Source organism: Macrosteles quadrilineatus, unplaced genomic scaffold (genome assembly GCF_028750875.1).
Source record: "Macrosteles quadrilineatus isolate MER2022 unplaced genomic scaffold, UCM_ALF_1.0 Scaffold_4__1_contigs__length_99947679, whole genome shotgun sequence".
NCBI lineage: Eukaryota > Metazoa > Arthropoda > Insecta > Hemiptera > Cicadellidae > Macrosteles > Macrosteles quadrilineatus.
In genome coordinates this window covers 69,158,777-69,174,676 of record NW_026542597.1, presented here as the reverse complement: position 1 = coordinate 69,174,676, position 15,900 = coordinate 69,158,777, and the positions used below count along the sequence as shown (strand labels likewise).

The 15,900-nt window shown below is 35.5% G+C and overlaps 1 protein-coding gene across 2 annotated transcripts in view; it reads left to right on the top strand.

The window, feature by feature from the left end:
• LOC128992495 (uncharacterized) overlaps window positions 1-15,900 on the top strand; it is a 69,652-nt gene that overhangs the window by 45,429 nt on the left and 8,323 nt on the right. For both annotated transcript variants that reach the window (XM_054416087.1, XM_054416088.1), the window contains one exon: window positions 14,119-14,334. In XM_054416087.1, coding sequence (XP_054272062.1) covers window positions 14,119-14,334 — 216 coding nt within the window. The remainder of the gene's footprint in view (window positions 1-14,118; window positions 14,335-15,900) is intronic.

Sequence of the window (15,900 nt, the reverse complement as noted above, 5' to 3'; positions counted from 1 at the left end):
ACGTATCGGCCAAGTTGTAATTGATTTTATTAATTGGTTTATGTAAATCAACGGCTCTTCGGTTATTCATTAGCTTCTAATATCCAGTATAAAGCATGCGATATGTCGTTGTCATGTTTAACATTATCTATCTTCCTAATTCAAAAAGCTGTAACAGTCCTTTTTCATCCGACCTACTTCGTCGATATTTACGATTGAGTTGTCGCCGGAATTCTACCCCCGGATATTTACCCCCATGAAAAAACGCCTACGTAATTTTGACGTCACGAGGGGTCTCTTGCTTAAAGCCGTTAAGTAGAGGGAGTCGGTCAAATAAGTCAAGTATTTATAGACCCAAGAAACAAGATCTAAGTAACAAGATTACTAGTCTAAGTAATTGCCCCTTCACGCCTTCAAACCACAAACCTGGATCCTAATTTCACAAAGGTCATCACAATCATGTGGTATTCTACAATTCTCCTCAAACATGACCAATATTGTATAGCTTGTTAACTATGATCATTGCCCTCACCTTAGTTCTTATAACACCTATATCAACTAATTTTCAGCTGGGTAACTCCAATTACGATTCAATTAAAGGAGATCAACCAAGGTCAACTTCCTTTCGCTTACCACGTTCAGAATTTCAGATCTAATAGCGTGAATTGGTCCCACAAAAAATTTCCATTCCAAGTTGGTGTACGTATTATTTTCCACGTGGAGATTACAAAATAAAGCTGTTATTACGAGTAATTTTCGAAAGTAATATATCGTCTTGGCTACAAACATAATTTTTGGACTTTGATCCATATTGAAGCAATATACTAATTTTGGAATTAGGTTCAAAGCGAAGTTTGAATTAAAGCTTTTGTGAACCTAATGTCAATTGATTTTAGAAATCCTTAAGGAATAATGCTGTTTCCATACCATCATTATCTCCCAAATATCAAGGTAGCAGTTATATGACTTATATCTGAGCACATTTACCACATCCATCCCATTTTATATAAAATCAAAATTATACTGTATATACATTCGATTATGCCATAAGGTCTACTAAATGCAATCCTGATTGAAATATCGACGTTCCTTTAAGATTAAACTGAAACAAGCAGTTCAATTATCGAACAAAAACTATCTTTGTGTACAATCTATAATAAATGTAGTTTCAAACAGTATTTAATATAGTATACCTTTGCATCGGTGATCAACGCGTGAATTATAAAGCGGTAAATTTTCCTCCGATGTTGGCAACGCCGGTTCCGTTACGGCGGGCCAATCGCCGTTTAATGACAGTTATTTGGCCAGCATGATTGCAACTTGGCGATGTTCACTTGATAATACACCATAAACGTTGTTGGGACAGGAAACACGGCTTGTGCCACTTCTAACCGCATTCACGCTTCATTTCCCGAAGAATTTATGTCTTAGTTTTGGTCCGCAGATCGTGGCACGCATGGAATAGAAACTTGTGTCGTGATTCGTCAAGTAATTGCATGTGACGAAAGTTCACCGCAAAAGTGACAGTGAGGTTTTTATAAGAGAATATGAAGAATGTGAAATATAAGGTTTTGATTGAGTGCATTGTCTTTGTTTGACCTTTATTTTTCAATTTAAAAATTAAAAGAATTGAAGCTAATTCAATTACGCCGGTAATCAGGCATGATAAATATTTAGGGATTTAGACACTCTACACTTCAAGACACTTCTCATATTTTAAACCCTGAAGCCTATTTCGATATGTGTTCAATTACGCATGTGTGTACAGACATCGGTTATAGGTTAATCCCATATTTGAGGGTGGATTTTACACTCTTCCTTTTTACTCTGGCCAAGCAATACCGTAGCTTACAAAAAGTTTTAAAGTTGTTGAAATACCAGTACATAACTAGTGAATATAAACACACACTCTACAAACTCGACAGAAAAAAATACCGTAAAAATATCTTAAGCTGGTTCATAAAGATGAAAAATCTCCATGGGAATATGTTGATACTGTGGTTTTACTGGCTGCGTCAAATTTGTAGGCATAATCTTAGTTTTTATTAGAAGTGACCAACCACTCATTTATAACATGTGGTCTTATGAACAAATAAATTTCCATAAAACCAATCTTATTGGATATTATCGTGTGTACTTTAGGGTCACATGGCGTAATTTTTCACAGAGAAAAGCTAATAGATTTGAACAATTAATTTGAACTTTTTATGATCCTTATCTTATCTTAGAAACTGTTCAGTCATGAGGTTATGTTTTCTTCGTAGCTTAAATAAATTTTCAGTGTTGTCTAGTAATTACTAAATTCTTAAACGTTGGTAGAATCGACAATAGCACCTAACCCAGACAATGAAGGACTCTTCCTTTCACAACAAAAGGAAGGCCGAATGCCGAATAAATTTTGTGTGGTGATTTTGTAACAAAACAATAATCGTCGTCTTTAACATTTGTCATGGATGACTCGCTGTTGACTTAACGACTATATCTTCATTTCCCGCAAATGCCAAGTCAATCACAAATCCACAGTGGCTTTCTCCTAGGTCGTTCCTTATGTACTAAAGTACAAGTTTATATCCACGTCACGACTCTTTATAGAAACTTTTGGAAACTTATTCTGTTATGTAAATATGTTTACGTGATTGGAAAACAAACCTGAAATTCTGATTCAATTATCATACACTATAGCACGCATATAATTATCAGTTGCAAAATTATATAGGTGAAACAGAGAACTGAGCAGTTCTGAATATTAATCTGTGTCTACATAAATTACTGTATAATTATCAACTCAGCATTCAAATATATAATAACCGTGGCTCATCCATAAAGAAAAATATAAGAATAGCTGTAGGTTACTTTGTTGTTGGGTTTAAACCATAGGGCTGCCAATGACATACTGCAGGATGACCAAAGGTCCTGAGGTCACCAGGTGGGAGGGCACAGGTCAAGAGAGAGGAGGTACAGAGTGTGACAAAGTTACATGGCTAAGCATCGCAGGTACATTATGAATGTCCTGATTGCCTGGAGGATCCTGAGGTGTAAACACATTTGTAAGATCCTTTACATTTTGTAACTATGTACTACTATCTACTATGTACTTTTATAACTATTAGCCTTACCACGTAGTGTTTACGTTTTTACTGGGTGTTCTAAATTAAGATGAGTGTAAAAAGAAAATGCAATGTTGTACGTTTGATGTGGTAATATTGTTATTTTTACCACGAGTGTAGAATCGACAAGTTTATATTTATCATTACTAGAGGTCGTCCAGTGGTCGAAAACTCGACCAAAAATATGTAATGTAAAGACTTCCCTATTTTCACGCCAAGCTGTAAATAAAACATGTGATTGGAATTTCTTCCATTTATTTTGATTTTCTGTTTATATTTTGTTGTTATTTCGTCACCAGCATGGCAACCCATTTGGCCCATATAATTTTTTTTTATTTTAAACTCATTTTTTTGTCCTTATTTTTTATCCTATTTTAATATATAATGGTATCTGCACATCTACAGGCAAATATCTTTCTAACATTATGCACAAAATTTCCCTGCGATGCACACGAGCTTTAACATCCCGCAACAACACAAAACAAACAACTTAAAAAAAAAATACAAAATACTGCACGAAATAAATAAAAACTAAAACAAAACAAAAGTCGATATAGAACAATAAAACTTAACACAATCAAAACTAATAACACAAAATTCGAAGAAAAAAATCTTCTCAACGATATATAAAATTACACAAATTAAACAAACGTTAAATCTAATGAAAATTAAAACAAACTAACATCTCAAAAACATAAAAAAGTATAACAAATGACGTAACACAAACGCAAGCTCAAGATTACCTGTAGACTCATTTACATTTTCAATATATATTCAAAAATTCTGTCCAGCAGTCTAGGGGGGTTTCAGTCACAAGATGCCACATTTAATCTAAAACGTTTCCACTATAAGACGTGTGAAAGCTGGCAATTACAGTTACAGTTGAGATTTCCGGTCAACCTCCTCACTCACTTCTCACGCACCGAAGACAGTAGGTAGACTATGATTGTTTGGCATTGTTGTAAAACACATTTGGAGCAGAATATTTTGGAGTGTCGCCGCAGTAGTGCCTAGACGTGGACAGTCTTTCAAAGCAGTGTCTAAGCATCGCATCCTTAAGGACAGCGACTTTCTGAGTTGTGCCTTTCGGTCGAAGCAAGAAAGAGGAATAGAGAGAAAATCAACCATGAATTAAATGGTCTTCGAGCAACCATTCGGGTTTTCGTGTTAGCCTCTTCTAATTTCTCTTTCATATGCAATTTTCGTATCAGGTTACACTGATGACTTCACTTTTGTATTGTGTGTTTTGCTGTGTCATCGCCAACTGGCGTGATTGGTAAGTTCTCTTGAATGTTTTGAGCTGAAATTTCACTTTATGGGTTTTATAATTTGGCGCAGATTTTGGTATTAATTTTTCTAAATTCCGTAAAGCAAACGGGTTTTGTGTGGAAAGAAATATGTGGTACTTTAAAATATACTGTCGAAAACAGCTACACACCCATAATTTAGGTTGTTACTGATTTCAATACCTGAAAAAATGAAATGGTATGTTTGTATAACAAGGTGTCTTGGGTTTATCGATTAATTTATTAATTTTCTCAGAGCTGAATTAGTCCATCTCTATTTTTTTGTTTTATTTTAGCCATTTTCTGTCGTATAGTTTTATCGCTCTGTCAGTTTCATTTAATTTTATGTTGTTCATACTGTAAATTTATATTGCATAATTATTTTTTGCGATAGTGTTCTACAACAATAGGACTTGAAATTATAAGATCTAAAAACTTCTCACAGAAGCTCCTATGTCGAATTCTATACTCAAAACAAGCACAATTGTTTCTCTAGCATACGGTAGACTACGTGTTCCGCTCAAAACCAACGACCGGTTGATTATAGTGTAATCTAGTTCGTGCAGCTACAGTCCCGCCAATCTAACTGCATTCGTCCATTCATATAGACGGAACAATCACATGCAGTTTTCTTAGGATTACATTCGTAGACATGAAAAAGATTAATAAGCCATATTTGTATTCCTAAAAGTCCTTAATATGTTTCTTTCATCGCCGTTATACTCGAAAAATTTGTATGGGCGCGGGGATAAGTTGTTCTACAGCACGGGAATTTAGTTTTTAAGGTAGAGGTTAAGATCCTGAAATTTTTAGCTTTAAGCTTTTCGAATTGTCATCAATAACTTTTGTTTTATTAAAAGTGAAAAATGTGGTATTTAATTAAAAAAAAAAAAACTGCAAATGTAGAAAACTTAGCAGTTACGCAGTTCAACCAGTTATAATGTATGATAATAAGTTCAATGATAAAATATAACAGTGGATCTATAGTGATAAGGTCAAGAGAGAAAACCATTGACATACAACTCGTCGTGCCTATGTTTCAGGCGTTCAGGCTTGCATATTATCTATAGTCACTCTTCCACGCTTTCTCTCAAATTAACGTTTGCCTTTGGAGGCACTGACCGATAAAACTTTACAATATTTGTATGGTAATGAACCAATGACGTGTGGCTTTAAATTCACCACCGAGGTCGAAACCGTGTTTGTGTTTTTGATAAAGAATCTTGGAGGATGTTGTGTTTAATTTGTCATCCGGTTATTTGACATGTTGTTTTCTTCCTTCCGTTTTGGAATTTGCTTAAAATAATTATTCTAAAATGATTTTTTTTTTTCACAAAAAGATTGACGAGGGTGCAAAGTTGAATGATTATGTTTTTCTTAAATATAGTTTGCTAACATTAACGACACCCATTTACCATTTTATTATTTTATATCCTGTCCACACTACCCTAGATTAAAGGAGTAGAATCCTGTAATCTATGATACCATGCATTATTATTCGTCAATTGGCAATATAGATTTTTTTAAATTTTATTTCTTCCTGTATTTTCGGGTTAACAATGTATTTTGATAAAGTTAGTACGTAGCAAATTTGTACGGTTACACAAACATTTAGGCCAGCCAGGGACACAGTGCAGCAGGTTATGAGTGAAAAATGACTGCAGAATGTTATGAAATATATTCTCTAGCTTTGGTACTGACTAAGGTGATTGTTTAGCCAGAATAATGCATTGCAAACCCAATGACCAAAGACTTTTGGGTTTAGTTCAAACTTCCGAGCCATTAAAAAGCTGCTTTTCCTCAGGATTGACAGGAGTGTTTCACCTGCCGGCTGGTTACCACGTAAATATGGCCTTACAAAAAAGAAAATCGTGGCATTATTCAAGCATTTATCGAGTTGAAATAAACTGTAAAATATTCACAAAGATAAAAAACTATGCACTGGATGAACACAAACTTCGTAGTTGTTTCATTAAGTAATTACTAAAAACACACGTCTTAACTAACTAATTACAAATGATAGAAATTACAAATGTAAAATGTGCAAATGTAAATGTTTGTAATTACAAATGATTTAGAAAATTAGTCTTTTTACATGTGATTTTAACTTTTAAATAATAGTTAAAGATTTTTCCCCCATCCATTGCAAGCTCTGTTATGTTAAAAGCATAACAAGAACATAATCATTGGAAGCAAATTAGTTTTAGAATGTTGAGAGCTTTTACAATAGAGACATGTTCAATCCCGAACTATATTTCAATCCATATAATCCACCATCTTGAATTGGAATTCAGGCTGCCAGAGACCACTTAAGTTCTTCAACTGCATGTCAAATCACTACACTCAAACCATGAGTGTAAGGCAGATCAGGGAAGCTGTATTAATTTCTAAGATCAGCTGTTTCTTCAGCAAGGAACAATGATTATTGACAGGCCAATCATCAACTTTTCAACTTTTTTTTAACTTTTCTCAGGCTCGAACAAACTACCTACTGAGTAATAATCGAGGACTATTCGGATCCCAATGATGTATATGCACACACGCAATTGCCTCCGTGTCATTTGTCAAACTGTGAATCAACATAGTTCATATAAGTATCTCAAATAATTAAAAGTTGAGAGTTAAGAGTGAGTATTTAGGTTCTCTTTGTTGCGATATTGCGCTCGCATTGTTCTTCTGACCATTCAATAATTACTTCTCCAATGACAGTAATGGTGAGTGCGTCTAATGGCTTGTCTTCTATGTGTGACTACTTAACGGATGACAGGCACTTCTGCAGAAGAGAAATCTAGAGGCTGCGCTCACCCATTATTGCGAAGTTTTAAGTTCGCTGGCTTAAGTAGTGTTGGAGATTTAACTGTAAAAATATAGGTCAGCTATAATAATATGAATAATATGATGATAAACTCGACACTATTTGATTGGCTAGATGAATAGTTTACTATCGTCATATCAAATGATTAAGCCACTGTTGTTTTTTCTTAAACCTCCAACATATTTTATTTGCATTCAAATAATGTTGTACTTTTGAAAATCTTTAACTTTCATAGGCTTTGTACAAGACGAATTTCACGTTGCATATTACGTTTGACATAGCATCCTAGAGAGTTTTAGGGTTTTGATAACCTTGATACATGACCTAATGTCAGGGGTATGTGGAATAAATCTTTCAGCCATAGGTGATTGGTGGTACCCGGGACCTTGAACCCAGGATCTCAGGAACCCAAGACCTCAGGAACCCAGGAGCTCAGGAACCCAAACCGTGCGCTCTACCTCTAGACAACCTAGCTCCTCAAACAGTGGACATTACCACTGAGAAGATACAACTATCGTAAACTGGCATATTTTAGGCACTGTCATAGGTATAATGGGAATTTTCAACTTCAACTGCCTGTATAGGCTACATAGACTACTGATGTGTGCGGTGAAATTAAACACAGTAAGTTACCGTTAGGATACAAGTATACATGGACAAGCTAGTGGTGACTCGTAAAAAATACTTTATTCCCCCGATCTCGAACCATCTATGCTCGCGGTTTACCAAAGACGATAATTCAGTCAATGACCATCAGTAGCAGTAGTGGGTGATGAGTTTCAAGCTGTAAATCAAACAAACAATGAATTACCCTTTGATGACTCTTCCTGATGGATAGTCCTATCTTCAAAATATGATTCAAGCGGATCTTCAAAGGCTTAGTACCTTCGATAAGAATTTGTAACAATGGTGTATTTTTTACCTTATTGTAAGACAAATCATCGCAAGCCTGTATAGACAAGATTTTTTAAGACTGTAATAATTATTTCTAACGGCTAGTTCAAGAAGCGATTTTCTAAAAAAAGTTGCAATACAAACCTTTGTTTATCACTCGTCCAAGGCTTGTTCACGCACTTCTAACCACTTCCCACGTCTAAAATGAAAGTGGGGGTCAAAGATCGAGAGCTGTGACGAATCGTAGGATGTCACACATTCGGACACTCCTGGGTAGAAGCTGGCGAAACTGTTGAAATGCCAGTTTTAGGACATTCGCAGTTTGGAAATGCTGCAAGAAAGAGCTATAAACTCCTGCAAATGGTGAAATAATTGATTGGGGACGCATAAGGGTAGATAATAATAATGTTGGGGGATGGCATTGCATTTTTCACACTTGGTAGTTTGATTGACAGTGTTTTTTCTTGACAATAATTCTGTATTATTTTCTGTATTATTATTCCATCAGTAGCCATCATCGGAATGTTTTCCTTTGTACTGTGTTTAGGTCGTGGCTTGATTTTAACATATGCTAAATGATTCTTTGTTTTGTTTACATTTACGTCGTTAATTTGTAACCTTCATGGCAACCCATAAGACCAATGAGTTACTTTTGAATGAATTATGTAGGCGTTATCAAAAATTTGAATTGGTTTCGCCCACGATTACTAGAAAAATACCGGTATGGATCATAAACATAAACAAATGACGTTTTTGGCCCAAAAATAGACATTATTAAAATTGTTTAAATGTAACTGCCAAAACATATGTCCAATGCTGTTAGTACAGGATTCGTGCCAACAACGTCATTTGTTTATGTTTATGATCCATACCGGTATTTTTCTAGTATTCGTGGTTTCGTCTAAACCTTCCAAAAATTTGACAAAACAACCTTGGTAAGTTTGGCTAAAATATGTTCAGCCGTTTTTGAGTTAATGTATTAGAAAGTTTGCATTGAAGTCGATCCCAAAGAGCTTCGCTTCGCTCCGCTCAATTATAAGAGCAATGTTTCCATAAATTAAATCAATCAACGTCAAAATGTTTTCAACAAAAGGATAGTTCTTTGGATGTTTTAAACTTGAGTTTAAACAGTGTGTGAATTCTGATGTAGACGTAGCGTGATATTGTAGATTTTCTGACTAAGAAGTTATTTGTAAATTTTCTCGGCGTTGTGTGAGGGGCAGACTCAACTGGTCCCGTAAGCCAGGTACCCTACTTCTACTGGTCCCAGTCTCAAGTAAGGTCTCTTAATCCGCACTTCCACTGGTCCCATCGGCAGCCCCTTTGTAATTTGTCTAACAGGATTATGGCTAGTGTTTGTATAGCTATCAATGCCCATTCATCGAGGTGTTTCGTTGTCTCTAAAAACACATGTTTGGAGAGTGTTTGATAGATTTAGATAGTGTTACCAGTAACATTAAAAAGTACAGCATTAATGTTTATATACTTTTAAGTGTTTAAATGGCGATTCAGCGAATGAGTATCAGTAATATGGCATGTTATAGAATTCATTGGGTTTTAATTCCTAGGGATACTAATACACAGTGTAAATGAAAATAGAGATTCTTTGTGTATAAACGTTTTCTTGAGTTTTGATAACCGGGAAAAAGAACTTGAATCAGTGTTTTATATGACTGTGAAACTTACATTTTTTACATTAGCGTTACCAATAGCTTACATAAAAAGTTTCAACTCATTGACGGCACTTCAATGGTGGTTGTGTAAAGTGTAAAGTGACAATTGCAGTGGGTGATTGTAACAGAGGTTTACGGATTATGCTCAAATCGCTTTTCCAATGTGTCTTCTCAACGCTATGTGCTGCTCGCTGGACCATACAGCCAATAGACCAATTGCCTATCTCTTGGGTTCGTAGGCCTAAACAATTATTCATAAGTTGGTAGCGCATATTATATTACTCAGTGTTCCGTACGGACAGGACAAGAACACCTTTGATAGTGAAATTTCCAACCTAAATGTTTAATAGCGAGGTTGAGGTATAGTATTTTAACTAAATATCGTTTGGTTAGTTAGGTAAGGTTAACCTAACCTAACTAACCAAACGATATATCGAATTAAAGAATCGAATAATCAATATTACTCATTTTGTTGTTTGTGCCAACAGATATGGAAGTGTACCCCTTATAGTTCTATTACGCATTTTTTTTCTTTACTTGAAACTGGTGGATACTGTATTTGTTTATATATAATAGTTTGGCCAGCATATTTGAAAATATGCAAACCAACTGATGTTCTTTATATAGGAAGGTTTCAACTAACCACTATAAGATCCCCGTGCGTAGAACGGGCACACAGCTAAAAGATGAATATTTACGATTAAATAATTACTAAGTACATTTAAAAACATATTTCACAAAAATTGACATAAACATTGATCAAAACCCAGATCAAATACAATGATATATGAAATTAAATTTCGGAAAAGATATATTTACAATAATTGATAAAAAAAACAAAAAACTCATAAAATATTTGAAAAAACGAAAAATACGACAAACTGAATGCTTACAAAGATTTTACAAACAAACTACCATATTACAAATGACTAAAAACTATATTTACAGACTCTATTCCCCTCGACTAAACCTCTCTGGGTAAGGAAACGTTTCATACACATTTTAAAATACCCCCGCCGCAGCAAACCTGCAGACTAAGCGAATTTCCATTTGCCTAAAATGTGGTTTTACACTAAAATGTATCCTTAAAAATGTCACATTTATTCCCTATTTAAATAACATTAGCTTAACGAGTATGCCTACTGAGGTTTGCTGCAACAGGGAGGGAAACAATGTGTTTTTTTTTTTGTAAAATGTTAATAGTTTAGTATGAAATTAATTAATGCATTTTCCAAATTTAAACAAAATATGTTCATAAACAAGCAAACTACAACAGTTAACTTTTTCTCCAAAAGAATAACATGGGAATTTTAAAATAACAGATTTTTGGAATTTTTCCCGTAACAATTAGGCGCATAATAACGCTTTAATATACTAAATAATTTGTTTTTAAGCTCTACAAAATGGTTTGAAAAGAAATTGCTAAATTTTAAGTTTTTAGGGTCAAAAATTGGAAAACCCCCCATAAACCCCTGTTCCCATAGTCCGATCATGCTGGTTCGCGAACTCATTCGAATAAACATAAGTTTACACGTTTGGACCAAATTTCATCAAAATCGGAACATTTTTGCTCGAGTTATCGCGCTAACGGACGGTGTGGTGTTATATATGAATTTGAACGGATGGTGTTTTTTGCCTCTAGGGACCTCAAAACGAAAAAATAAATCTGTCCCGGGTCCAGGTCTTACCATGAGTACTACGGTAATAGCTTATTCCCTATAGGGGAAATTCGCAAAAAGTGACCAGGTCGATCTCCCCTGTTGAAAGAGATTCTAGCTTTTTGTCGATGAAGTATTTCATTGCTACAGTCTTCTTTTTCCTCCACGTTCCTTCTCTCCCCTTAACATTTGATTTTAAACATAAATATCCCTACTAACTTTGCTTATTACAGTACTACCTCTTGTACTACATTTTGTTTACTTCTCTCATAGATGTTTAAAGGTATATTTATCGACTTCCCCTTATGGTAGGTGAGTGCTTCAAAACCCCAAATTCGCAACATTCTTTGATGCCGAGAGCGCTGCAAGTATTTGCTGTTGTTGACGTGTAGAGTGAAGTGATGCATTGTTTAGAGCTTCGCGATGGGATGATGACCTGGCGAGGGAATTCCAAAATTCGCACCATTCATTGCCGAGGACAGGACTGCAAGTATTTATTGTTTGTTTAGATCACGCTTCATGCCTCATTGCCCCGCTGGATTAGCCGCCCCAAAACTACCTGGACCTCTCGGGACCAGTGGAGTCGTTTTATTGCCCCAACCTTTTTCTACCCTCGGATTACGGGACCAGCTAACCATTACCCTTGTGTGATGCGCCAATCTAAAGACAGCTTTTTGTCAAGTCAATTATTTTGCCCATTATTTTGTACTTTAACTTTAGGGTCAGTTTATAGCTTTCCTAAAAACGCCCTTCCCCAATATTTTAGTGTCAAAATCCAGTATTAGACATTAGTAACGTTAACGTTAATTTTTTGAACTTATCAGATGAATTCCACCCATAAATCACACGAGGCAAAGCTTGCCTTAACCTGGTTTCTAGAACTGATTACACATTATACGAGGACATTTCACCTCGAATGTGTAACTGAAACTAAGTTGGAATTTGTAGACAGATTACTTCACATTTGGCATGGATAGTTTATTTGGTAACACTGACTTTTATAAATGTGGCAGGCTTTGGCTAATTAGCTCATTATTAAGGGAATTCCCTATCGATGGTTTGGTTATTGAGGTCTGGTTGTAAATTCTATGAACAACAAAATCAGTGTGTTATTTGAAGCAAATAACACACAAGGCTTTGGCTTTTTATATCCTAACCCGTTATTACTGCACCATATGATAGCCTTTCGAATGTCAATATACCAAATATGTCAATATGTCAATATTTCCAATGTTATATACTTTTCGTTATCAGCAAAACAATCAAAATTTTCACAGCTTAATACTCTTATATATTTTGCAATTGCATATTTTCTAGCTAATTTACTCCAAATGATCTTTTGTTCTTAAAATCACCAGACTGCAGTGTAGTGTAATGTAACCAATACAGGTTTGCAGTAAAAAGTAATGAGCAATATCTGGGGATTGCCATGCTCTATCCTTCTTCAGATGATTGTACTGCATTCCTTCTAACGACACATAACCTCAAAAAACACATCTCTTGTACTAAAGATTATAACCAGTTCCATCGTTCCATCTACTGCAGGAATTGGTTAGTTTTCTTTTTCTGAACGTTACACAACCTGAATGAAAGTCATCTCCAGTTTAATGTGTTGCCAGTTAGCAGCAGTTTCAGTTTTCATAATTTATTGTTTACTCTACACACCTAGAATATCCAATCGTATGTCGGCGTTTTGGCCCACAAAAAATGTGTTGTTGGTGACCAACACTGATGTTATGCAACTTGTTAAACTCCACTGGAAGGATGATAAAAAAATGTAATTACTATGCTGTGCTATGGTAATTAGTTTCCTTTTCCATGTCTTGTAATTCAAAGACTATTCGATTATTGATGAAATCGCACGAATTTATCTATGTAATTTATAATATGATGAAGCAGTATTGTTTTACTAGGTTCACAAATGTTTCTGTGTTGAGGAGGAATCATATAGTTGAACAATATGATTTTACAACCTTTCATTCTTTAGTGATTATAGTTCAAATCCATGGTATCCTCCTACAGTATCTTTACAAATGTTACCTTATTGTTAAATGTTTTATTGTTTAGTAAAATTCTTCTGTATCAGAATGATTAATTGAATTACAGATTGTGTATGATAAATGTAACAAGGCTACTATATCATTCCTACCCCTCACCGACCTTATCCCTTTCAAACAAACTTGAACTGCCACTGCATCCCAAACTACCCAATTATGATCACTAATGTAAAAAAAATGGGTAATATACAGGAAAGTTATTTGGAACTACAATATAGCTGTTTTGTTGTATTACAAATTTATTTTCACACTTTTATGTTCATGCATCTTGCAAAGCAGCTCAAGCACATGTAAATGTATTGGCAAATACAGCTGGAAAGTTCAGATGTTCTAGAGAACCCCTGGTAATCAGAAGGTCGATTATTCAATCCTGAGAATTATCCAAATCTTTTCAATAGTTTGAAACTTGATCCAGATATGGTCCTTGGATCGTTTTGCTAAATAAACGGTCTTGGCTAAAAAAAAAAACAGCTGATCCTAGTCAGTAACAAAGTTGAGGTGTAATTTTCAACACTGATACTTCACTCATATTTGCCTTAAAATTAACACACTACTGTGTCAGCATCTTTCAAATCTAGGTAATCTGATCTAAAATTTAAGGGTATGATTACATAACATTCCAAACTCAACAATTTTGTTTTTTTTTCAGGTGGGTAAACGTGCGGATGGTGTGGAGGGCCGTGCTCATCGGGGGCGCATCAAGATGATCAATAGAGGGGTACCGCCCTTCAGGCCACTACCTCCTCCGGCACCCAACACTTTAAGGAAGTCTGCAGCCATTCACCACATGCCTGCCCCCGCTCTGGCCGCAGTGCCTACCTCCGCCCCCTCACTAGGCAACGTCGTCGTGGTGCCTGCCTTCCAGGTAAATGTATGGTGCTGGATATTTAGTATGATGGAACAATAGTAGAGTAAGAAATTATGTTGATTCTGTGATCTGCACGGAGCTAAAGTCACTATGGTACATTTTTAATTACTAAGCAATATAGTGTTAAGCCAACAGTTTAACAGTTGAACATGTGGATTTATAGAGAAAGAGTTAACACATATTATGTACTTTAATACTTTAATACTTTTCGATGAAATGGCGAAAATACAACGTAGGTATTTTAAGCCAAGTATGAATGGAGATGAGTGTAGGATGAGTGGCGCGATCTTGTAGTCTTGTTAGTGACTAAGGCCGACATATTCCTTAGACTCTCTCTTACTCTTACTTACTCTCAGGGCCATGCATATCTAAGAAGATATTTGGCCGCACCAACAAAGCCTCTCCATCTTGCTCTATCCTCTGCATCCTCCTCAGTTGCTCCTAGTTGCTCCATGTCTTTCTTTACTTGGCTCCACCATTTCTGTTTTGGCCTTCCTCTCGGTCGTCTTCCTTCGGGATTTCTTAGTAAAACTAATTTTAACTTATTTTGCGCCTCTCTTCGTAAAACATGTCCAGCCCATCTAACTCTTCTACACTTAAATTCACACACCACATCTGGATCTCTGTAGAGTTCTCTCAGTTCTCTGTTGTGTCTCTTCCTCCATTCACCACCTTCATAAATTGGTCCATAGATTTTTCTTAAAATCCTATTTTCGAATGTGATTAACTTCTTTTCTTCTTTTTTATTTGGTTTCCATGTTTCAGCTCCGTATAATAATACTGGGCTGATTATTGTCTTATAAATTCTAACTTTGGTGTTTTTTGACAGTAACTTAGAGGACATCAGTCTGTTGCAAGCGTAGAAACATCTGTTTGCCTTAGACATATTCCTTAGACACAGCTGTTAATTAATAGCCCATACAGCTAATGACAACTAAGGGACCTACAGTTTATAGTGGAATCCGAACCACATTTTTGCCTTGGTATATACGAATTGGTATAATTATCAGGATAGTACTGCAGATAGTCGTAGATAAAATATCCACAATTCGTGACCTCCTAGTAGCTGGATTACAGGACGACGCCACCCGTCCGCCGTCCCAGTCTATATCTACTATTACAGTACGTACAACGGATCATATAACTCAGGGCAATTGACTCATCAAAACTTCGCTTTTAAACACCCCACTTGTATTCATCTTCTACTCTCCTTCCAGTCTTTTTAGCTTTCTTTCTAGCTGGTGCAGCAGTTTTTGTTCAGTCTTCCTGACGCTCTTCTGCCTTTTGGGCTGGTCATTAAAATGTTCTACTAGTAAAGAATTTGAATTTTCTCTTATCTGATGTACGTCAAACTTGTCCATCTGGTCTATAACTCGGCTTACGAGGGGTAAATAATATTCTCTAGTAAGTAGAAATATACAATGTTTCTAGTCATACCCTGCTCAAATTTATCTAATTTCCCATTTGAAAACTGTGTCAAACTTGGAACCTCTAAATTATAAAAGCGTCAACAATCCAACCGCTTCATTATACAAATCATAGCTAATCATCTCTAATTTATTT